The sequence below is a fragment of the Podarcis filfolensis genome (genome assembly GCF_964270895.1).
Source record: "Podarcis filfolensis genome assembly, chromosome: 5".
NCBI lineage: Eukaryota > Metazoa > Chordata > Lepidosauria > Squamata > Lacertidae > Podarcis > Podarcis filfolensis.
Genome location: NC_139608.1, coordinates 9696515 through 9722133, shown reverse-complemented (window position 1 = coordinate 9722133; position 25619 = coordinate 9696515). Strand labels below are relative to the sequence as shown.

At 46.1% G+C, this 25619-nt stretch overlaps 2 protein-coding genes across 2 annotated transcripts in view; both read left to right on the top strand.

Annotated features, from left to right (window-relative positions):
* The window catches only part of LOC310763263 (uncharacterized protein), a gene marked incomplete at its 3' end in the record, with an annotated part of 435273 nt that overhangs the window by 339915 nt on the left and 69739 nt on the right, over positions 1-25619 (top strand). The window contains exon 4 of the mRNA XM_083615146.1: positions 6480-6789. Coding sequence (XP_083471272.1) covers positions 6480-6789 — 310 coding nt within the window. The remainder of the gene's footprint in view (positions 1-6479; positions 6790-25619) is intronic.
* On the top strand, positions 21694-24799 carry SOX2 (SRY-box transcription factor 2). Its single transcript, XM_083613542.1, has one exon. The coding sequence runs from the start codon at positions 22486-22488 to the stop codon at positions 23458-23460; it is 975 nt and encodes a 324-aa protein (XP_083469668.1). The 5' UTR covers positions 21694-22485; the 3' UTR covers positions 23461-24799.

Genomic DNA, 25619 nt, shown 5'->3' with positions numbered 1-25619 from the left:
TGTTTTGAGTAGCAAGTGTGGAAACGCCTGGTGACATATTTCCTGCCTCCCGGCGCGTAGAGCGCGGGACTCTCGGCTGAGCAAAACTTCCACTTGGGTGGAGTTGCTGAAGAAGCCGCGTCTCCGAGGAGGCAAGGTTTGTCTTGTCTGGATAATGTGGCTGTAGGCTGTGGGTGGAAGCTGCGAGGCGCAGACTTTCTGCACACGGCTGTTCTAAGCTAGATATGTGAGAACTCAGAATTAAAAATACTATCCGGAAAGGACCTGGGGCCCAATCCACCGGGGCGTTCTTCTTGTGCAAGCCCAGCTCGCTTTAAGCAGGGCTTAAGCAAGAGAGTTTCCAATTGCCAGTTGTCCTTTCCCGAACCTTCGCAACACTTTGGTAGTTGGTACCTGTGTGTCTTGAAATGCTTTAGGGCGGAGAGCTTTCAGAGGAGGACCCCGGGGCGCACGCACACACCGGCTTATCCGTTTCAAGCGGCGCAGTAAAAGATGAGTTAATTCCTCTTGCTGGGCGGTAGTTTTAGGGGCAACTTCCATAGACAGCGCAGCTCCTGCGTAGACATTTGCTGGAGAAATCTGTAGCAGTTGCTGCTCCGGGTGTAGAGAAGTGATGCCCACAGGTTTTGCCTCCTCACCCCAAAGACGTTTACTTGGAAGTCAGACCAATTGATCGCCATGGAAATTGACTTCTAATTCTGCTGTGCTTAGAATCGGGTTGTTGCGGACTCCGGAGTCCGATCCTGCCGTTTGGCGGGTAACCGGTCTTGCGGCTACAACTGAGCTCAATCATTGCCGGATGCGATGACAAGAGTGTTACATAGGATGCCAAAGTTCTCTTCCATAAACGTGGTTATCCAGTTCTCAGCCCAATTAAACTGAAGTCACGCATTAAAACTGTGTAGATAACCCGATCCATAATCCTATTGGTACATTTCAGATCCAATTGCTGTGAGCCACAATATATTTACTCCGAAATAATTTTTATGTCAATGGGCTTCCTCCAGAGTAAGTGGTGTCTGGTGCATTGACGTGATGAAAAGGTGAAACGTGAAACCCTCGTGTCATCGGAGTACTTTCGCTTTACTCGGCCACAGACTGAGCTGTGGTCCGATTGACTTCAATGAGATTTAAATCTGCTCCAATCCGAATTATTCCGTCGTGTTGCTAGATGAATGAACGTATACGTGTCGGTGAATAGAAGCGAGTTCAACTTAAATTTGTACGCAGCACAGACACCCATTTACGGGGAAGTAAATCGATTTAAATGGGACTTCACCTCCAGGTGAAATATGTTAATGAAACTTAATTTCCTGTGAAACTTTATTTCTCCTTGGAAGTCTGTCTATATGAATGGATTGTGTCAGGACAGTCTTTTTAAGATCCAAAACGTTATTTGTGTTGGGTTAATTCAGGACAAACATATCTGGTCTAGATAATATAATTAATATATTTCCGGAGACGTTCAGACGGAGGTGAAGGAAAATTCACAGTACTCAACAGATGGGAATTTGTTTATTTATTAAAAAAAAAAAGTAAAATCATTTTGGCTCCTGATAAGCCCACTTAATTAGAATTTGTTCTCAGAACGAGCTCGTTATAGGATGCAGACGTTATTACTGTGTAAGAAAAAGAATATCAACTCCGAGTGAACATTTCTCTTCTTTAGCTCTGGAAGTTGGGCAGAGATACAGTTGCCTCTTCCTTTACCCTCAGGCGTCCCTAATAACTAAAATCAGTCATCCCCGGTCCTTTCGCTCCCATTAAATTTAGCATAATTTAAGTGCATCTTCTGAACCTGGCTGTGGATGGAAGTGTCCCAGAGGCAAAGAGAGAGCGGCAGCCTTTTTGGAACTTGTTGGATTAACGAGATCCGGAAAAGAAACTTTCAAGACTCACAAGCTTTAGACCGGCCAATTTTTAGTTTAGGAGCCTGAAAAAGATGGATATAGATTGCGGAACGACGTTGACTGCCGTCGTCCCGACCCCATCTGTTCTTAAGATTGTTCCACCGCGATCCACAAATCAATTAAGCCGAAGCACTTAGCGGATAAAATGGGAGGCGGATAAAAGAAGGGTGCAGCCACCTTGTGCTTTTGGGAGGTCAGTTAGGGTATAGATGTAATAATAAACGAAACGAAACAAACTGTGGCGGTAAAGTGCGTTTTGCCTGTGATGCACATTCCAATGGAAAAGTCCTGACTACGTTAATGATTCTGCCTTGTGCAATGCAACTGTACTGGCTTGAATCCGCAGAGGCGGAACCAAGATGTGGACCAGGCTGTTAGAAGCAGACATTGGAGCCAATTTGGCTCCTAATTCGTGTATTGCTTCGCCTGAACCAGTTTGGGGATCACGTTATTTGAAAGTGACATAGTGGTATAGGATTATCAGTCTGCCTTTCTAGAGAAAGCTCTGCATACATACACGTACACAAAACATGCCTTGATAGCTATTAAGATATTCATCTCGCACTCTCTTTTATGTTCTGATTATGTGGTCAGCAACCCGTTTCCTATAACTTTTAGACATCTAAACAGGCACAGAGAGACGCCAACGGAGAAGAACTCTGTGACAGACCCATCTACAACTGTTGAGCCGAATTAGGCAAGCCGCCTTCAAACGGGTCCTTTATATGCATTCTATGTGTTTGATTTCTGTGTTATTTACACATTACCGACAGTATTAGAGCTGAAGCGCCTGTAAATATCCTCCTGAGGTAAGAAGGGAATCGTGATGGCGGGTTCCTTTATTTCCTGGCCAATCGCGATTCTCCACAAAGTTTGCTGGGCGCTTTTCTGTTTGGCGGAATTCCCTGTTTCTGCTTTTCTAGTTTAAGGGACCCCATTTTCAGATCCTGTTGGAAGAGACTCTTTTCATCTGCATTTCCATCGCTGAAGCAAGGGATTGGGGATCAGTTAGTATTAACTAAACCGGATTAGTGATCATTGATCGTGGTGGTGGTAGCAGGATCTCGGCATATTCCCGATCCACGGCCCAGTGAAGGCCAACAGCCCGCGTGGGTAAAGCCGTATGTGTTACCTTCAGACGCCCAGACCCACCCTTCCTCCGTGTACTGGAGACGGCCCCAGGCAATCCCTTGGGAGCTCCTCCCGTGAGATGAGGATTGGAAGTCATGATCAGAATCGGCATCTATACAGAGCGAGAAGGGGGCAGGCTAAGGGAGCATTTCAGCTTAACTGCTTTGTGGACCGCTTTTGGTCCAGAGCGTTAAGGCTGCAGCCCGGACGCCAGAGTCCTTGCGGCGCGAACGGTCCTCCGGCGCGCTGCTTACTCTGGGATAGATGGATTGACTCCCCGTGTGAGCGCGCAGAGGCGACGGTGGCAGCTTGAGAAGCAAGATCGGTTGCAATCGAGGGACCGGCTGTCAAGTTAAACAAGCTTATGGGGTCAGGGTTGTGGGGTGCGTCATATAATTAATTTATACTTCATCCTTAGGCTCGTTTTAAAAGACATGGGTAATAATCCTCGCTATTCTCTCTGCTTTAAATGGTCTTTCAAAAATGAAGAGCCAGCGCAATGAATCTTCAGAAGAAAGGGGGAAGGCAAAAAAGTAAAGGAGGGGGGACGGAAAGCGTAAAAATGGGATGCGAGGGTATAGGAGAATTGCCACCGTCTCTTCGGAAAAGTGCTACGAACCGTTAAGCCGAATAACTCCTACTGAAATCTGCGGGACTAAATGAAAGAAGCTCTGACGCTGCGATCCACAAATCTGCTAAGCCGAAGTGAAGCAGCGTCCTTTTCCCTTCCTGCTTAAATGTGGGTTATTATGAATAGTATTATTTGAGTCTAAGAGAAAGAAAAGTGGAGTTGGTCGAGTTTCGCCTCATTGTTTCAGCTAGGAGTGAGATACCGTATCTCGCCCCTCGTCTCCGAAAATATCAACTTATAGTTCTGTTGATTTCAACGAACCTTAATTCCAGGTAATGGGGCTTGAGATCAGGAAAACGATTGTCCTCATATCCCATTACTTTGCCTTATGTGACTTGTGGTTCCAGGAACAATCTCGGAGTATACACGCCCTATTAAAGATTGGCTCTATTTCTGCCGGCACAGACGCCGAACGCCTTTCCCACGACCTCTGGAACACGGTTCCTGGTCTCTTGCTTGCTCTGAACAAGCCGAGGGAAGGGGAAAGGATTGGGGCAAGGCGAGCCACGTGCTGTGGGAAATGCCGCTCTCCGGGCGCCTGCTCCCCCCGAAGTGGTGTGGGGAGGGGCTGGCTTTGGCGCGTGTCACTTCTAATTCCCCAATAATCCCTTATTAGGTGACTTTCCAAGATGCGGCCTCTAAACCAATAATGGGAGGGGGGATTAAAAAGGAAAAGTGAAGGCTGCAAGGGGGAAGCACATTTTATATGCTGGAAGAGGGGGAGTGCGATGTGGGATGTGGGAAAACTAATTAAAGAGTGGCACTCCCCCCTCCCCCCCAAGGTTAAAAAGTCACGGAGGTAGGTTACGGTCAGGACAGGGTTACAGAAGCGGCTCGGACTGGAGCATCAATTCCTAGAGAAAGGTAGAGGAACACAGAGCCCCGCACCCCAACTTCCCCGCCGCGCTCCCATTGTCTCTAAGCGCTCCTCTTCGGCCAATGGACGCCTTCTTCCTCCGGTGCGAAGCAAGCGCCCGCAACTCGGTTTGCTAAAGGCGTTGGAGTGGGGAGGATTTCTGCGCCTCGTGCGCCTCCTTTCCCAGGAATCCGAGAAAGGTGGCCCCTCCCCGTCGACAACCGGGCATCTCCCGTCGCCCCAATTAGCGCTGCTAATTTATTCGTGGCAAATAACGAACGAGGGTGGGTGGGTGTCTCCACTGGGGAGGGGGGGGAAACAGTCGTGCTCATGTGACAAAGCTGTGACTTAAAATTATCCAGTTTAACTTTTAGCACCGATTCGAGTTGAAATATATTGAAACAATGCCTTCTTCCTTCTGGAGGCTGCTTTGCTAGGGATTGCATGCCCCGGATCACGATCCGGTGTCCTTTTCGTGTGCCTCCACGCTCTGCCAGTGTGTGCTGGAGGCTGGGGAGGAATCGCCGGGATCCGAATCGCCACCGCAGTGGGGGGGGGGGGCAAGCAGTGCTGAGGGGAAGTGTCACGGATGAACTCATCCCGTGTAAACGTTCTTGTGAATCGAATCCATTCTGGAGAGGTTAGGGGCGCTTAAAAGGACGAGTAATCTTGACGGAGCAGAGACGCGTGTTAAACTTATGTGGGAGGGACCCTTCAGACGTGACGTTGGTGCAGAAGGAAAGGAAGCGCGTTGATTCGCAGCAGCGTCGGGGCTGAAGGCTGAGCAGGACCGGAGAGGGAACGAGCCGGGTGGGGGAAAGCTTGAATACTCTTAGAGTAGGTGCCCTGCGTTGCAGAGATTAGATGTGAAGATAGCCTTTTCGAGTGGCGAATGTTTTAGCTTGATCTGCAGCCCAATTAAACCGAGGTCCTTGAAAGTGTCGCCATTAGGTTCTATTGACTGTCTTTTGCTTGTGGGATTGTCTAAAGAAAACTTTTTGTGGAGCTGGATCAGACTGATCTGTGAGTGGAGAGAGAGGCAAGCGACTCTTCCCTGGTCACGCAGCTTGGACTGGAGGATCTGTTGAAACCCTGTGGGGGGGGAACCAGGGCATAGACACGCACGCACAAATGTGTACAAATGTGTGGTCCACTTCAGTATTGCATATCCAATAATACCCTTCTCATGCCCTCCTCTGTAATTCTAATTTTCCTTTTTCCTTTTAAGCAATGGATACCCCCCCCAACTACTACCACCACCCCATTGAAGTAAACAGATGTTAGGGCCGATTAAGACCCGAGCGGGAGACACAAGCCCCCATCTTTAAAAAGAAATAGATCTATAGCAATAATAATAATAATAATAATAATAATAATAATAGGAGAGAGGCTAGGTCTTGCGAAGTCCTTTTCCATTTGTGTGCCTCCATTGGGCGGTAGCGGGGGGGGGGCAACCAAACCTAAATCTTTATCAAGCCCCTATTCTGTGGCTTCAATAAACAGAATCCCCATTACTTCACGGCGCCTTTTGTTGCCCCTATACAAATGAGAACAAAATGGTTATTCAGGAAAACGCTTTTCGATTTGTATTGTGTGTGGCATGCACAAAGCGCACTGTTATTGTATTAAAAAGAACCATCTGTAGCAGAAACAATAGCATCAAATTATCTTTGAATACCCACTGCAAAAATATAAAGCTTTTATTCTTTATTCTTATTCTCCTCTGCGGACGGAGGGGGGGTTGAGGGAGAGAGAGGAGGAGAGAGAAAGAGACGGAGAATTGACTTTTTTGTTGTTGTGGGTGCATTCTTATAACACACACACACACACACACACACACAAAATCAGCCATTTGGATTTTTTAAGCCATACCATAAACGATTTTCCTCTCTCCCTGTCTCCCTCTCTCTCTCTCTCCCTCTCTCTTTCTCCCTCTCCCCCCTTGTTCCAGGGGCTGCAGTTTAAAGCTAGGACTAGGATTTGAAGGATGTGTAGGCAACCCGGGTTGCCGGGGGAAGAAAAACGGAACTGGATTCACTCTGGCTGGAGAAGAAGAGGAAGGCTGGAGCGCGGGGGCTGGCGGGGGTGGGGGGCGCGAGAGAGGAGCCTCCGAGCATCCGCAAGTGCCGCCGTCCGGGGGAAAGTGCTCCAAGCCCCCGAGGAGGCCGAGCTGGGACGGAGGAGCCCCCGCGGACTTTGTCTTCCTTCTGCCAATCAAACGCCCTCCGAGCCGAGAGCCCAAAGTGGAGTGGCAGAAACCTGTAAGTAACTTGCACCAACTTTGACATGCACTGCCAGTCTCTGCTTTTACTTGCCTTCTCCGAGACTTGAGGGCCGGGCGGGGGGGTGGGGGTTGGAATCAGATCTGGGAAATATACACACCTCCTGTGTTCCAGCCGTCAGGAAAAGAGCGTTGCACTTTGCAAATACTTAACATTTCTCACTCTCTCCCTTCCGCTTCTCCCCCCCCCCCGCCCCTTTTGGACTGAAAAGTACAGTTTCTGGAAAAATAAAATAATTGTTCTCCCCTTTCCATCCCTCCTTCCTTCCTTCCTTTTCCTCCCCCCCCCCTTCTTGTTTGGGTTTGAGAGCGAAAGAGCCGTGTATTGCTTAATTGTGTGGGGTTTTTTCTTTAAAAAGGTTTGCCCCTATTAGAGCGGGATGTCCGAAGCAGCCTTCTTGTTTTGTGTGTGTGTTTTCCCGTAAACGCAATTTGGCAAGAAAAAAAGAGATTTAGTTGAGCCAAACCGATTTTTTTTAAAAAATGATGAAGACACCAAACTATCGGGGACGATCTGCCGGTGCCCTGTCTGAATCTATGACACCGTGCACGTTGAGTTTCCGGGAAACGGGTTAATGAAGGAAGATGTGCAGGCAGGAGCCGGGGGTGGGAGGAGAGAAGGGAAGGAAGGAAGGAAGAGGGAAATCGGGGAAGACGCATTACCTGAAATCTGCAAGGTGTTGTACGGTACCAGCTGCCGAAGCTCGCGCTTGCTCTCTCGCGCCCCCTAATGGTAAAATGAAGATCAGCCTTTAGTTTAAGCACACGGAGGGGTGGGGGGGTGTCAGCTGTTTCTCTGCCTCTCTTCCCCACCCCCAACTTTCGTTATCGATTTGCAGCCCCCTTGAAAAAGAAAGGGGGGGGTTTCCCTCACTGGCACTGCAATGCCTTCACAAAAAGCCTTACCGAACGCCTGACAATGCAAAAAAAAAAAAAAATCTAATTATAATTCAGGACCCCCCCCCCCATTTTAATTTTAAAAAGGAGGTAGCTCCCTTTACGAAGTTGTGAGTGTTTTGGATTTTCCCTCTATTTCTTTTTCATTATTTTTTTAAAAAAGCATTTGATAGATAAAGGTTAATCTTGGGTTGAATGACGGAGCTGTGATTGACAAGAGGAAAGGTGTTGAGGGCAGGTCGAGCTGTCTTATTTACAGCCCACTGCTTGCTATAGAGCCTTTGTTAGGACTGGGAAGCTAATTTAGCGCTGATCAAAAGCACCACGGAGTTAAAGGGCCTGGTAATGACTGCTAATTTCATTTCAGCCTCATACATCCCCGACCGCTGTAATTAAAGACGTGCTATTTAAATACAGGTGAAGAGGCTTTAAAAAAAGAAAAGAAAAAAAAGAGGGGGGTTGCTGTTGCAATTTTATTTAGCCTTTCCATCATAAATGGGTCCAGCTACAATGTGTGACTTAGTATTTAATTCTTAGCTTGTTTTGCTCTCCCCTTCTAATGATTTGGCTTTTCTTTCGGGCACTCTCTAGTAATTTAAAAAAAATAAAATAAAATAAAATAGATTCGAATGGAAAATAAGTGCAAGCCTTAATAGAAAGATCGCCCACAAATGCAGAAGGAGAAGAGAGTTTAATGTGCAGATATTTATTTTTGTTTGATACGTTCAATCTGATGCAGCGACAGTCAGCGAGAAAGGACTGCACTGGTAATGTGGGGTGCGAGGTGGAAAGAAAAAGGGGAGGCAAAGATCAGGCTGCTTCTTTTTTTTAAGTGCCTCTAAGGAAGATCATTTATTAATTAAATTATTTCCCCCACTTCATGTTAGATTTGTTGGCTCTGCAAACGATGTAATTTCTCAGCTGATGTAACAGTTTCTTTCTAGAGAGACATCAAAGGATAAAAGCTCTACATTTTTGTAGTTGGTTAAAATTGATACCAAAAAAGGGGGGGGGAGAGAAAGAAAGAGAGGGAGAGAGACGGAAGTTAGCCTTTAATCTCTTTTTATCCATGAGGACTAAAGATCTGTACTCGACCCTGCTAAGCTTGCAAGCTTGTACCCGCTTCTTCCGGGGTTGTGATGGGCTTAGATGAGAGGCGGGGGCTGAGCTGGATGTCTGAGCGCCCCCTGTTGGCCACAGCGCCAGTCCTACGTAGAGCAATAACCTTGTTCTTGGGTGTTGGGTTCTGTGTCTTGCACATACAGTTTAGCAAACTTAACAAGATAAAATAGGCTAGCAATTAAAATCAAAGAATAGAAAAGGGACGTACCTACCACACACTGTGCTTGCAAAAGTTTCCTTTTCAACATCAGTGAGCATTTCGAGGATCCAACCCAGACCCTACTTAAAGGGGGTGAAATGCTTCTTTCTTGAGTTTTTAAAGTCCTCCTTCAATTCATAAGAGGCCTTTTTTTAAAAAAAAGAAAGTAACATATATATATAATTTTAAAATAATTCCAACTCCCCCCGTTTTTTTTTATAAAAAGTATCTACATTTTTAAAAGAGAGAGAGAGAGAGAGAAGTATGGCATCATGGCATATGTTTAATTTGGAAATAATTAAAAGCCCATATGCTGGACTTCTAAAACAACAGAATCAGCATAACTGGAGATAGTTTAAAAAGCTGCAGTTATAATGAAACTTCTTTGCTGATATTTGAAGACCCTCCTGGGGGTGGGGGATCCAGCCAACAGGTTTCTTTTGAAATAAGATTTTAAATATTAGAGTAATAAAACAACAACACCTAACAAGTTGCCAGTCAAAAGAATAATATTTTTGTATATCCTTCTGAAGAGAATGTTTCAGCACCTCCCTCCCCCCCCCCCGGATAATTTTCTTGTCAACGTTATCTGGAAACACATTGGTAAAATTTAATAATAATAATAATAAAGCAAAATAAAATTGTTCAGATTCACCTCTTTCCCTCATGTAAAATTATCTAGAACACAGTTAGACGTCTGGTGTTTGTGTTTGTAGCTTCTAGTCAATAGACAGAGGTCACAATCTTGAGAACTCCTACTCATTTGTTTTAAATTGTGCAGCCTTTTGAAAACGTGCTCAAAGTTGCTGACAGCAACAGATGGGTAAAAATTAAAACTACAGTCAGTAAAAAGTCAAAAACAAGCAAATAGCCTGCAATCACATCCATAAACATCTAAAGGGAGGATGTGGTACAAACCCAGGGTCACAACTTTTACTGAGTAAAGGCCATTGACATCATTGGCACTTTCTTCTGAATAAATGCTTCTTAATCCTAGTGGGTCTGATCCTCTACCCTCAAATATTGGTAATATAAACACTGCTACTTGAAAACAGGTCCTCTTTATTTCAGTTGAAGCTAAGTCCCAACAATAAGGCTGGCTGTATGAACCTATCCATATCTACTCAAAAGTAAGAGCCACTGAGTTCCATGGGACTTGCTCCCAGAGAAGTATGTGCAGGAATGAATCCCTAAAATTTCATTCTTCATCGTCATGTTCTGTCTCAAGCCGCCTCCCAAATCAAATTCTCTTGCTGCTGGTTTTTAATGAAACCACCTCTGTATGACCTCATGATCCGGGAAAGTTGTCCTCCCTCAGTTTCCCAAAGTTTCCAATGTGAGAAGTACTGTGTGGGGTGGGTGGGGAGTTAGGTGCATGGGGGGGGGCTTTGTGTGGAGGTGGTATTTCTTTTGATATGAGCCGAACAGAGTTTAGAGGAGGCAAGTGAGAAAGAAGCGTCTTAAACGGTGGCAAACCAGACTCATTCAGTTCAATGGCAGTATCGCCCTGGAACGTGGCTTGCGTCCTCGACTGCGGTCATAGGTACACTGTCAACCCCATTGAACTGGGTGTGATTGAATAAACCTCCAGAAGGTCGTCCTAGGCAAGCCCCAGGCCCAACTTCTAGGGTCCTTGCCCGTTTCCTGTGTGAAAAGTAATCGGGCAAGGATAAGATTCCACAGAGCTCTTCAGAGGTGCCGCGGTCAAAACAAACAAACAAAGCCACGAGGAGCTGAAGCAAAGCAGCTTCTTCATAGCAACCCGGAGTCTTTTGTCTCCCTTGTTAAAACGCTCTGCTTTGAGAAGCGAAAAGGTTTCCCTTGTAGAGGTCCTCTAGGAAGCGGCCAGAGACAATTCGCGACCGAGGTATGGACGCTTTCCTCCTTGGAAAGGAATCTTAGAGGGCAAGCAGCACGGCTTCAGAATCCTTCAGCGAAACAGAAGTCCATACCCCAAACGCCCTTGCAGCTGCAGGAGCCTGGAAGGAAGAGAGCTGCGTCCCAAAGAGATCCCTTCCTAGCAACGGATTTGAGGGTCTGTGCGCACTATGTATTCGAGTGTACATACAGTATGTAAGAGGAAATCAGCCTTATTCATACAGAGTGCCATCTATAAACCCCATATATAAACCACCGGATTCCGTAATGCTTCTGTCCGGAACCTTTCTTGACATTTGCTTGAACCTCCATGTAAAATGTACCGTTTTAAAAGATTTAGGATGGAGAGTCCATCCACACCCTCTGGAGGGCCCTGCTGCAAAGAGTCACACCAGTTAAGCAGGAACATTTCGACTGAAAGCCTACCACCCTGACCCAAGCAATTAACGTGGAAGCGACAAATGTAGCTTATGTTAGGTATGACTCCCAGGAAATTCGCATTCAGATAGGCAGGCTTTTTATTTTTACCTGTAGTAAAAATGCATCTAGGCGTTCGTTGCCCGTTTCTCTATCCATCTGTCTGCATCCATCCTGAGTGTGAATTCTTCTTTCATTAAGATTATATGCGGAATACATAAGAATTAAAATATACTTCGCCTCCCCACTGCTAAACTTTCATGGCTCCTCTCAGACAATAACATCCGAATCAAAACAAGCTACAATCCATGCAACCACCTGATCTATCCAATAATGAAACGGCAACAATTACAGAATAACAAACCTTTTCCTGGTCGCCACTGGCCTAACCCCTGAAGGTGTATCACCTGTTTGAGCAGGACCTCAGATGACGATGTTGAGGGCAAGTTCACATCTAGACAAGCGTTTCTGTTAAAAAACCAATCCCTCAGGTTCGAGCTTGCCATTTTTAGACCCCGGAGCAAGCACACCTGTAACACATCTCTAGAGTCACCCCACAGCAGTGACTCAAAATAACGTACGTGGGAGCTCAGTCTTCCCAAGGCCTCCTCCAGCTGAGTTTTCCTTAACACATTTGCGGATGTGCCAGTGTGGTGTGATGGTTAGGGTGTTGGACGAGACTAGGGTTCAAATTCCCATTCAGCTATGAAGCTGACCGGGTGACCTTGGGCCAGCCACCATCCCTTAGCGGCTTAGCCAAAGGGACCTCACAGGATTGTTGCGAAGATAATATGGAGAGGGGCAGAGCCATAGACGTCACACTGAGCTCCTTGGAATGAAGGTGGAATATGAAAGCAAAAATGCAAAATAACACTAAAATAAAGGTTCCTAGATTAGACTCTCTGGGATTCCAGGGAGGATGGGTTTCCAGTATTTTCTCTTGGCCTTGCCACCTTGTTTTCTAGGCTGAAAAACTTATGAAGTGACCTCTCACTAAATATTCAAAGAAACACCCCAGTCCTTCTGCAGCCTAGGCGCATTTACATGAGGTCGGTTGTCTCTGCGCTCGATCCAGAGGGGATTATTGACACTGCGAATCATAACGGCCGGAGAAGCCTCTTCTTGTCTGCCAGATCAATCAGTGAGCTCCACATTACAGTATTTAGTGAACTGAGTGTAGATCAGCCCTTCATTAGGGTTGATATCGAGAGTGAATCGTGAAGCAAATGAATTAGGAGGTATTTCATAACAAAACCTACTCAGAGAATATCACGTTTTCTCCTTTATGTTAATATTTTTACTTGGTAATATTCTCTGCTCGCCTTGAGCCCTTGTAGATCAGGTGTGCTGGTAGTCTCAGTACGCACCCCCGACCCATTCGCATTCCGAGGTTGCAAAAAATAAGAAGCTTTCAAGAACTTCTCTGCCGTCAGCCCTGTCTGGAATACGGAAAGAAAATTGTCTCCTTGGATTCGGATCGACGTGCTCTGATCTCTAGGCCATTTCTTAAAATGGAAAGGAAGTTGATTCCTTAGACACAAACACAAAATTATTTAAAAGTCCTCCGGAACTGCTTGGAGAGTTTCTCCCTTCCCGCTCTGCGGACCCCTGGCCCTGGAGAACTGACACAGCCCAGTTAAGATACCCCACCACTCTGAACGCTTTTCTGGAAAACAGAGTCCCACAATTTTCAGTTAGAGTTATACAGCAGCCCAAAGCTGTTTCTTGAAGCCCCATAAAGTAAAATGGGGGTTATTTTGCGCAACAGATGTGCTTGGGATTGCGGCAGCTTTCCCCCCAGAAAGCTGGAGGCAGTTTTGCAGAGTTGACATTGTCCCCGAGACACGCGTCCATCTCTGTTTCATGAGTTGCAGCTCTGCGCACAGTTGGGCAGCTTAAATCCTATTGAAGTCCATGGGACCGGCGCAGCATTTTTGCAGGAATGCAGCTCTTGACTCCAGTGACACCAGCAGCTTGTTCCCCGACCCAGATGGATTTAAACTGAGTTAAAACCCGGACTCGGCAGTACTGCTTGACTAGAAGTCCCATTATAATTATTGAAACATTCATGTGACTGTATCACAGTACTAATCCCGGAGTAGTAAATCTGCAGCAGTAGTGACAGGCCGTCCGACCTTGAACACATTTACTATTAATGTAATGTACCTACAGTTTTCTAGAAACGGATTCAAGCATTTCCGCTGAAGAAGTACTTTGACCTCAACTGCATTTGCTTGGATATGGCTTATTGACATCAATAGGATTTACTTCCGAGTATATTCTGGTCCGAAGCACATTAGCTAGAGCTGCATTCCACAGAATTTACTTCCATCTGACACTCCTCTGGGTTGCCGCCATAAAGCGTTTGGTTGGCCAGGGTGTGAGGATGAAGACTCAGCTAGTACAATCTTACTTGTGACATGTTGTTGAAAGGAAAGGGGATTTCCTCCAAGTAATGAATCAGAGGACCTTCTTGCCACGTGAGTGTGCATAGGACTGCAACCCTGTTAAACAGGAATTTAGCAAGTTTCAGTGGGAAAGAAAGTTTGCTTGTTAAAAATCGTCAGGCAAAAGTGATCCTGACGGGAGATCACGGAGGCTGCGCTCTGCGCGCCCTTTCCCAAAGGGAGACCTGTTAGGTTGTTGCCGCAAAATCAGCCGAGATTCTTGTGGCACCTTAAGCACGAAAACACGTATTATGAAGTGGAATGGCGTTGACGCTGTCACTTGCAAGCTATCCACGCTTCCCTTGAAAAAACGCTTTGCTCTGCGCTGTGAGACTTTGACTTCCGATTAAAGGTGCAGCGCAGCGCACCGAAAGAGTCTTTATTTAGCGGTCCTGGAATGTCGCATTTATTTTCAAGATTCTGGGGTGCTTATTTTAAAGCAAGGGTGTGATCACATTGATTCGGAAGAAGGAGAGAATGGGGGATAGAGTAGTATTGGAGTGGGGTGTTGAAGGAGAAGGGTAATTACGAGGGTTTTTAAAGACGCCAGCTGCGTCTAAACACACCACTTGGAAGTTAGTCTCCGCTGGATCCTATGGAATTTATTTCCAGGAAGGCTATTTAGGATCTGGGTCCAAAGGCGCAGACAAGATAAGGAGGATTTAGGTGCCCCTGAATAGGCATTAACCACCCTGCCCATATTCAGGGTGGTCAAAGAGGGGCAAAGGAGTTCGCTTTGTTCTCTGCCTATCAATGCATTTTTAGGAGTGGAGGGAGAATTGTAATCCTCTTTGCAGCATTTACTGCGAGATCGTCTGATGCAGATTAGTAATATTCTTTAGAGGGAAGGTGTTTAGGATTGGGCTCCTCAGGGTATCTCGAGGAATCCAATCCTAAACACGTTCCCTCTAAAATCCCACCGAACTGAATGGGACTTACTTTCCATGGCTGCGATCCTAAAGCTACTTGATTTGAAAGTAAGCTCAACCGCAACACAGTGCAATTTGCTTTAAAGAGAATGTGTGAAGAAGTGGGGGTAAAAATCTTGCTCAGTATCAGGATAGTTGAGGGGTGATCACGCCTACCTTTACCAGCAAAAGAAATGGAAATTCCGATCAGTATTTGCAGATAGGCAACTGAGGGTGGAATTTAATTTGGGTTACTCGAGGCGGGATACAAATATGGGATCTTATGCGCCTAGTTTGTGGGGTCTGGGATGGGGGTTGGTGGCTATTACAAATACATTCATTATGAATGGAAGCCCTGGTTTCCTGGCCTCCTCCTCCTTCTTCAATCACTCGTTGCCGAGTAAGATTGTCTTCCATGATAACGGTCTTAACAGTGAGTCCGTAAGTGACTGTGGAGGCCAGTCCTGGATCCACACATCCTTCCACAGTGGGGACATAGGTTTCCGGGCGGGAGTTGATCACTGTGAGGGTTTGCCAAGCACGTTTCTCCCTTTCGTCCTGAGTTCGAGCGTCTTCAAAACCCACGACACCTTTGGTAAAGGCTGTTCTCCAATTGGAGCGCTCGCAGGCCAACCTACAGGATGCACTCGTCAAGCTCCTTACTCTAGAGTAGCCCCTTTGGAATTAAGGGGACATTTCAGCCCGGTGACATTTCATCCAATCACTCTAACAGGTGGTTTGCTATCCTCTCCGCTGTTTTCAGTACTACCCGGATATACCCAACAACTTCTTTAAGAACAAGCAAAAAACCAAAACAAAACCCCGTTGTTTTAGAGGGAGAGGTGGTCGCATCGTACCCATTGAGGTCGACGAATTCATTAAGGAGATTTGGTTTTTGTTACCTTATTTTTATTATCTTATTTTGTTTTGGGGTCCTTCATCTGAAACCGCGTGTTTGTGTGTAAATGTAGGACAACCTGGAAGAGCGCTGGTGGCAGTTCGGTCAAGGCTCTCTCACTACCGAGAGAAAAGAAATACTCCTTTCTTATATAATAATGTCATTAATGGTAGTTAAGACTAAAGAAATATCTGCAAAAACCTTGACCTGCCTTCTTTCGGTTGTTGGAGGTAAAAGGAGGGGAGACAATCTGAGAGTCTGACGACTTATGGGGCAGAGTTGGGTTTAGTGAGGAATCACTGTCGCCCCCTCCCCCTAAGGAACATAATACTGCATCTGAGAGTGACAATCGGGTGGCTTGCTGGACAAAGAGCCAAAGCAGTTTAAACACCTTCAGGTAGCAATTTCAAAGTAATAAGCGATTTTTAACTATTATAAAATTAATTTTAAAGACTGAAACCACTCGTTTACATATTTTGAAATGTGTATTCACACACACACGATTTCTTATTAATTAATTGTGAGCACCGTAGACTGGGTTTCTAAAAATGAAATGAAATAAAATAACGTACATCATTTTTCACCACCTCCCTTTTCTCTTTCTCCAACTACCCAAAAAAGTTCCACTTTCACAGTTATTGGTGTGGGTGTTGCGTTATTTGTGCTATCTAGGAATCCATAACCAATATATAGGAGAAAACGTCGAGTTTACTTTAAATCAGTCCTGAGTGGAATTCTCCTTTATTCTAGAACGGAAATGTTTCTGAACATAAGGGAAGTCCACATGCTAGGTGCATATTCAGACTGCTACTAAACAAACAAACAAAAGTATTGATGTTGCTCATATTATAAGCCTATATCTAGCATAACATAGATAGGATCATACTAGCATATGGCTGGGGTGGAATATAATATGAGACCTCCGGGTATAGGGCGGTGTACAAATTCAATAATAATAAAAAAAGATATAGCTGTCCTAAGAATGTGGATTATGTCTATATAATATAACTGTATATAACTATTAACTTACATGGTAGTTCATACAAGATGAATAATATTGTACAATAATTCCCAAGTGATGGACCAAATACATATATTATCCTATATTACATGATATATTAAATTACTATACTGCTCTTATTACAGTTAGTTCTGAACAGTCTCTAGGGATGCATTTTCTTGTTTATCTAGCTTTTAAGGTGTCTAGCATTCAAAGACAGCATGACATTCCATTATTTGAGTGGTGTTCTGAATTTTTGGCAGTCAATGATGAGTTTTAATATATAACTGTCAATATAGTTTTAAAAGTGAAAACAAAACATTTCTTTCTTGAATGTGCTATCTACTATGGAGGGCCCTTCTTTCCAACAGATTTACTGGACCTGGAACTATTTCTTATCCCTCCCTCCACCGAAATTCATCAGCACACTCATTTTTCTTGTGACTTTTTGAAATAACTAGAATTTACAGTAGTTGGCGACTACTTTGTTTTAAAGAACCATGTTCTTTAAAACATGGTTTTTGAAAAATGTATTCAAGCAAGTCAAAGAGCACAGGGAGAGTATTTGTGTACTCGTTACATTTGTTATTTAAAAAGAAATCTTTGGGGGCAATAAAATAAAAACTTTTGAGGTCACAGGTTGACATTTTGCAGACAATTGAGTTATCAAGGCAGTAATTATTTCACAGGGAGATAAAAATTCTCTTAGCCCCTAACTGTCAAACAGGAGGCTCTTTTCAGAGTCCCCTCCCCCTTCAAATTACAACATTAAATAAAGAAAAGAACTCGGTCCTTCCTAGCCAAAGGGTCTGTGAGTGGTTAAACAGAGCCCCCACCCCCACCCCACCCCAATACTGGTGGTCGTCAAACTCTGCTAATTAACAATGCGGAGAAATTCCATCCTAACAAGGACATTCTCTAAGTCTCCGCTGGTTCCCTGCCGCTCGCCTTCATTTCCATAAGAAGATTAAGAGTACAGGAGAACACACTCAAATGCAGATGTAGAAAAGAAGGGTTTTTAACGAGCATCATAATAGTAAGATGCTTGGCTAGCTCCCGCCTAATTGCTGCAAGTTAAACCTCTATTTGCAGCTCAGGACCAAATAAAATAAAATAAAACAGGGGGCCGTAATCTTTCCATCTCCTGAAGACAAGATAACTTGGTAAGTTAAGACTGAGCAAAGACAAACCAATAATCGTACTAATAAAAATATATATCCCCCCCCTGCAGCCGAACACACACACACACACACACACACACACGTCGGGATATGCCAGCCTTTGCTGACTTAAGTGGTAGTTTAGATCAGAAAGAAAGTAAATACAAATCCGAGGCATTAAAACATTCAACACCTCTTCTTAATAAGCTCATAACAGTAACTCTCCCCCCCCCCAACACTCTGTCGCTGTGAAACATTGGGAGGGGGCTGTTTATTTCATTTCCATAAATTATACCAAAGGCAACGAATTTTAAATCCATTCAGATTAAAACGTCGCTCTCCAGGCCTCTCTTTAGAGAATGTCTGTATCCTACCATTGGCGGAGGGGGGAAATGAATGAGGTGCTGTTAGTCTGAAGCAGAAGATAAAACCGTGGGTGACTCTATCGCTATCTCAGTTTATCTTTACCTATGTGTGCACAAATATTGTTTAAGAGGGAAGCCAGGATCTCTCGACACATATACGTGTATACCTAGGTCTGAAAAAGGAAAAGTGAAGATTGGGCGCGGGTGGGGGGGGGCGTGCAATGCGCTATCGCTTTTATCTTATTTTTCTATAGCGCATTATTATGTATATATGCCAGAGACAGTTCATTGCACTGATAAGGAAAACACGGCTAATTAAAATAAAGCGGTAAATACTCGTGATAACGCAATTGTTAGGTAGCTCCATACCTTATTTAGATGATAAATGCAATTAACAAAGAGCGAAACCAGCCACTTTAACCTCTTAGCTGTGTTATTATAGAGTTCAGTGCCAATAAAAAGCATCTAGTTATGCGTTTGTGTGTGTGTGGATTGGGGGGGGGATCACTCCCAGCCTCTCCTCTTCCCCAATCCGCTAGGAGACTGCCTCCATGTACAGTAAGATGTGTGTGCTGCCCCCCCTTTGGAAAAAAAAATACCTCACCAGCCATCAGTTATCATTGTATTAACAGAGACAAAATCACAGCCTCCCACACCCACCCCTTTTCTTCGAACTTAATTATCCATAAGATTTTTTTTTAAGGACGTTATCAACTATTTAGGCTAAATTATAAACAACAACAAAGTTAAATATGGTGCCTGGACAACTAGGCGTGCTCCATATATGTGTGGGGCGGAGAGTCGGTGGGAGAGGAGCTCAGCGTTAACTGTCTGTTTTCTTCCACATACGCGAAAATGTAAGGGCCACGGTTGGATATTATTTACTACGATTGCAATGAATAAAATCAAGGAGGCTATGTGAAAGCTAGCGGTCTGAGGATTGCAGGCTCAGGCTTCTATTTCTAATGTGTAAGTCTCAGTAAGGAAATATACAAATAAATAAACTAATATTCATGAGCCTAACGAAGTAGAGTAGCGATGATACTCACATCGCCCAGCTACCTGCTCTATTATTTCAAGCCTTGTTGAGAAGTATTTGGTTTATAGGGAAAATAAGTGTGTGAGAGAGAGAGAGTGTGTGTGTGTGTTTTAAAGGGGGAAAGGCGAATTGACCAGTAGGGGGCGCACCAACCCCATGCGTAAAACCCCCAGCGCTAAAAGTCCAGGCGTCCTTCCAGACGCTTCTCCTTTCCTTTTGTGTTTCAAAATCACTTCTCAGCTTTTTTTTTTTTAACTGACCCGATTAAGAGTTTTAAAATGTTATCAAGACTTTCTCAGTTTTTGTAGTCTCTCTCCAAGTCCCAAAGAAGAAATAAAAATATAGTTCGTATTAGGGAAGCCATTCCCCACCCAGCCCCCTCCCCAGTCTCCTTCTTCTTTCCGTGGCATCCCTTTGAAGTTTTCCAACAAACTTAAAAAAGAAAAATCGGGGCTAGCGGGAAAACCCGTTTTATTTCGTGTATGTGTCTCGGGCGTTTTCTTTCTAAGTTAGATGTGGCTTGCTGTATTTTCTGAACGTGGTCTGAAAAGGATCCTTCACGCGCATGCAGAAAAAGCGTAAAAGCAATGTCGAGTAGGAGGAGGTGGGGGAGAAAATAATCTATTCGCCGGAGTTTCCAACAAAACGGAACGTGTCCAGCAATAGAAATTTCTAAATTTTTTCTTATTCAGTTTCAGGGGTTAAAGCGGCGCAGGGGGGAGGGGGGGAGAGCGAGCCCCCGCAACAATGTTTAAGCACTTTATAAAGCTGAAACGGTGCGCGGGGGAGGGGTGCGCGCGTGCGTTTCTTTGTATTCAAGTGCGTTTTAGCCCCAAAGATCCTAATGAGAGCTTCGAAGTAAACTTAGCTGGCGCTTTGTTGAGCATCGTGACAGGGGGAAAAGAAGAGCTACCTATTTGTAACAGCTGGGTCGCCACCTCGCCGTGGCTGGGGGGGGGGGAATCTCATCTCACCTCTCTCTCCCCCCACACACTCCCACTCCCCCGCGGGCCCGGGTCGAAAAGCTTCCCTCCAGCACCTCCTCGCGCGCGCCCGTGGCTCTCCCTCCTGCCCCGTCCCTTCCCCACTTCCTCTAGTCCCTGCGCACCTGCTTCGCGAGGCTGGCAAGGGAGGGGAAGGAGGAAGGCCACGCTTTGTAACCGTGGAGAAGAAGGTTGCGGGGAGGGTGGGGAGCGATTGCGGCGCAAGGAGCGGGATACAGTTTTTAGGAGGGTTTCTGGGCTTTTCACCCAATCTCGCCTTTAGACTTTTGAGGGAGTAGAGGAGTGCGGGCTAAGGGGAGAGAAAGGCAGGCAAGCAAGCAGCACTCCTTTATTTCGCGTAGAAATGTCTGCGGCAAAGCAGCCACCAGAGGAATATTGGAGAGGATCAGATGTTGAGGGGGGCGGGAGAGGGAGCCCAGCTTGGCGTTGCTTTCAGGCGTGGAATTGGGGGAAGGGGCAGAAAGAGGCCAACGAGCCTGGAGGGAACTTGGCGTCGGTCGAGAAAGGAAAACAGCCCTCCAAACCGAAATGCGTTGCCTGTGGAAGTAAATCTCGCGGGTGCCAATGACACGGATGCGCGCAAGGGAACCTCGTGTAAATTAAGAGCCACCGAAGGCCAGGCAAATCGCAGTAGCCCTGGGTCGCAGCGATAGCCGAAGAACCCAGCCATACACAAGTTTACTAAGAAATATGTCCCCTTGCCTGCGGTGTGAGGACCTCAAGTGAGCGTGCAGGGAGGTCATCACAGCCTTGTCCATAAGCAGGACCAGGAGGGGGTCTGCTGCTCTTGCCGAGCCTGGGTTTGCCCAGTTGTCTGCTCCTAAGTGCCCCGGATGCCGCCGTGGGCCTTATTTTCTAGTAAACTTAGTTGCACAGCCACCAGAAGGATGGCAACCTCAGCGGAGAAGACGTAAGGGGTCAGGTCGGTTGGAGCAGGCGGCGTCTAGGCCTAGCGCAGGGGCCTTATTTTGCAGGAGGGGCTGTCAGCAGTCTTGGGCAGCAAACGAGGTCCTTACAAAAGCAGTGGGGACTATTTGTGGTCTCCCTGCGTTTCGTGCTGGTTAGCAGCCTGCGCTGGTCGTAGAGGCATTGTTATGGGGGTGCGGAGCAATTGGGAAAGGAAGCCAAACTAGCAGATCCCTCGTCCTGCTAAAATCCTAAGAAGCAGGGTTGCTGCCTTTCCTTCTCCTTTCCCCACCCCCCATCTGTCACGCAAAAAATGAAAATAAAGAGGGGGGAGTTGCAACCTTCCTCACTCAGTCTCAAGTCAACATCAAGTTGTTGCGGAGCGGGGCTTTTTGTTGTTTTGTTTTTAATGTCGCAAGAATGCTGTTTACACACTTCCTCCTCAAGGCGTGTGTGACCTGTTGCTTGTAAGAGGAGCTCCAAGGGGCCCTTTCAGTGGCTGCCTCGAAGACCCGCCTCCTCCTCGCCCTCCCTCTCTCTCTCTCCCTCTCTCTCTCTCTCTCTCTCTCTCTCTCTCTTCCCGCTTCCCCAAGCCGAGCTGTCCCGGCTGGCGCGCGGGAAGCCCCGCCCCCTTTCATGCAAAACTCCAAGTCGAGGCTTGTGCTCAGTGGAGGAGCCGGCGGGCGCTGATTGGCCGGGGCAAACGCATTTATTCCCTGACAAGCCCCCCATCACATGGATGGTTGTCTATTAACTTGTTCAAAAAAGTATCAGGAGTTGTCAAGGCAGAGAGAGAGAGAGAAAGACAGAGGGAGAGAGTGTGAGAGTGAGTGTTTAGGAGGGGAAAAACACACACACACACACACACAAACAACAACAACAACAAAAGGGGGAAAGGGACTTTTGCTGGCTCTTTTAGTCTTACAGAGATACAGAAAGAGAGAGAGAGAGAGAGAGAAAAGAAGGAAAGAATCACAAGAAAGAAAGGAGGGGAAACGGACCAGGAATAAGTTTCTCAATCAAGACTCTCCAAGCCTTCTTTGTTATGCTTCTCCTGCTTGAATAGTCGTCCGTGGGCTGCTTGCAGAGGGAGGAAGATCCCGGTGTTGATCCGATCGGGGGAGGATCTGTTTTGGAGGGGGAGCTCTCCCCTCCCTCCCCCCTCCCAGAGAAGACAAGTCCAGGTTGGGACACTCTCGAGCTCCTGTCGGCTGCCTTTCCTCTTCGCTTTTTTCCCACCTACAGCCCCTTCCTTTTATTTTTTTTGGGGGGGGGCGATTGTCGGATTCCTCTCTCCCTCGCCCTCTCTCTATGCGCCGGTGTGCTTTTTAATAGCCGGAGTTCCTCGGAGCTGCGTTGGTTTGTTTGCCCACCACCATTCCGAAACCTCCCGGCCGCCCGTTGCTGCGCCCCCTCGGCCGAAAAAAGCCGTTTGAATGTACAACATGATGGAAACCGAACTGAAGCCTCCCGCCCCCCAGCAGACAGCGGGGGGAGGCGCGGGGGGCAACAGTAATTCCGGGGCCAACAACCAGAAGAACAGCCCGGATCGGGTCAAGAGACCCATGAACGCCTTTATGGTGTGGTCCCGGGGCCAGCGGCGGAAGATGGCGCAGGAGAACCCCAAGATGCACAACTCGGAGATCAGCAAGCGCCTCGGGGCCGAGTGGAAACTTCTCTCGGAGGCTGAGAAGAGACCTTTCATCGACGAAGCCAAGCGGCTGCGCGCCTTGCACATGAAGGAACACCCGGATTATAAATACCGACCCCGGAGGAAAACCAAGACGCTGATGAAGAAGGATAAGTACACTTTGCCGGGCGGGTTGCTGGCGCCGGGCTCCAACTCCATGGGCGCGGGGGTCGGCGTGGGGGCCACGCTGGGCGCGGCCGGAGTCAACCAGCGGATGGACAGCTACGCGCACATGAACGGCTGGACCAACGGCGGCTACGGGATGATGCAGGAGCAGCTGGGCTACCCGCAGCACCCGGGCCTGAACGCGCACAACGCCGCGGCCGCGGCCGCCGCCGCGCAGATGCAGCCCATGCACCGCTACGACGTGAGCGCCTTGCAGTACAACTCCATGGCGGGCTCGCAGACTTACATGAACGGCTCGCCCACCTACAGCAGCATGTCCTATTCGCAGCAGGGGACCCCGGGGATGAGCCTGGGCTCCATGGGATCCGTGGTCAAGACGGAGTCCAGCTCCAGTCCCCCCGTGGTCACGTCTTCTTCCCATTCCAGGGCTCCGTGCCAAACCGGAGACCTCCGGGACATGATCAGCATGTACCTGCCCGGGCCTGAAGTGGCGGAGCCGGCCGCCCCCAGCAGACTGCACATGTCGCAGCATTACCAGAACGCACCTGTGCCCGGCACTGCCATAAACGGCACGCTCCCGCTCTCCCATATGTAAGACCCACGGGGGGTGGGCGAGACGCGAGGAAGGCGAGGGCGAGAAATCTAGACCGAGCAACAAACTTTTATTAGAAATTCTGAACTTCTGACTTTCCCCCCCTTTCTCCCCTTCCTGTCCTCTTTTTCTGGGGGGGACACTATTTTTGTACAGAGAATAACTGGGTAGGGAGAAACCAATCAGATACAAAAAAAAGAAAAAAAATTCCAAACCCATCAAGGAACTTGTATAGATCTTTTTATTTTTGTTTTCTCCCTCCCTCTCCTTTGGAAAGGGATGCGACTCCACCAAACCTGTTCTCCCCCATCCCTCCCACCCCCACCCCCGAAGTTCCTATGGAAATGGTACTTTGCAGAAAAGGTTTTTAAAAGTAAAAAATAAAAAAAGTCTTGACCCATAATCTTTAGAACTAGACTCCAGAAAGCGACGTAGGAAGGTGGGAGGGGGGAAGGGAAGGAGACTGGGAAATGGGGTGGGAAATGTTTTAATATTTGCAAGCAACTTTTGTACAGTATTTATCAAAATAAACATGGCAATCGAAAAGCCCATTGTTTATATTAAAAAGAGGAGGGGGGAAACCTTGAGAATTTGCCAATTATTTTTAAAATACATCAGAGTCTACTTAAGACGCTCTGATAATTGGATAGATGGATTTATAGCAGCTGCACAAAAAAGGAAGCTGAATTTTATTTTAAAACAAAAATCTGGACGTTTTAATTGTTTTAGCAATTGTACAAAAGGCAAAAAAATAAATAGAATAAGTACTTGCATACCATTGAACTGGAACTGTTTTTTTTATATAAAAGGGCAAAAGTTTAGGGTGTACTACATTTTTTACACGTTGTTTAAAAAGCAAAAATTGTCTTGCAGGTTCACACACATTTGTTAATTTAAATAGCTTTTTTTGTTTTCAAACTTTCTCCTGTTCAGCTAAAACGACAGCAAAACAATCTGAAATTCTTGTGTTTGAAATATTTTCTTATGGTTTGTAATATTTCTGTAAATTTATTGTGACGCTATTTTAAGTTCTTTTAATTTTTGTCCCTCCTCATTTCCCGTAGTTGTACTCGGCTGTGTATTATCTGAAATCAGTCCGCCGGCAGTCCATGTGTATGTGGGTGTGCATATATGTATATTATATATATAGACACACACATATACATGCATACATCTATATATACACATGTATATATACATATACATGGATATGTATATATACACAGACATATATATATTTGAACTAATACCATCCTTATAAACAGGTACATATTTGAGTTAAGTTTTTACTCCATTATGCACAGTTTGAGATAAATAAATTTTTGAAATATGGACACTGAAATAACACTTGAGTCTTCGATTTATTTTCAGAAAGCAGGATGAATTTTATGTTATTTTTTTAATTCCGTGCTGCTCAAGGACCAGTTATAAACTGGTGTGATAAATAATATTGTAGAATAAAACTCTAGGAATGAGGAAATCTTTTCCTGCTTTGTTTTCAGAAGGTAATTTCAATGCCAATTAGTTTCTACTTAAAATAATGCGAGGCCTGAAATTGGATGTGGCCCAGATAACTATATGAAATGAGTAATCCTTCGACAATGGAAAACGCAGCCGACTGTAAGTGACACTTTTCTTCTGCTATAATAAATGAGAAAAGTAACATGGCATAGAAAGTCGGTTGGGTGATTTTCGCTGCTGGAAGAAACGACCACTTGTTGCCACCTGAAAGCTGACCAAAGCCCCCGGAGTTCAGATGAGGCTGGACTGTTAACGCGAGGAGAACCAGCAGAAGTAGGAAGCGAGCGAGGTGCGTGGCTCTCTTAACTTCTCTCGTAAGCAGGGCGATCTCCGCTTGAAGCGCTGTGCTTTGGAAGAAAATGGACTTGAAGTCAGGCTTGGTTGGCTGGGGTGTGCGCTGGTGTGTGCTTTCTACAGTCCTCCGTGTGTGTTTTGGGGAAACTGCAAAGTCGCGGTTTCAAGACAATTGCACCACAACAACGCAAAAACGGGCAGCTCTCTGCGCCTTTCTAAACTTTCCCTGGTTTGTTTTTTTTCATTGCAGACGAGGGAGTTTGGGGTCTCTGAGGAGGTGGGGAAAGAGAAAGCCAGGGCGAGGGGGTGGGGTGGGGTGGATTTAAATGTAAGCCATCAATACTGAG

Coding starts and splice junctions, on each gene's coding strand:
- SOX2 (XM_083613542.1), top strand. CDS start 22,486: ATGTACAACATGATGGAAACCGAACTGAAGCCTCCCGCCCCCCAGCAG.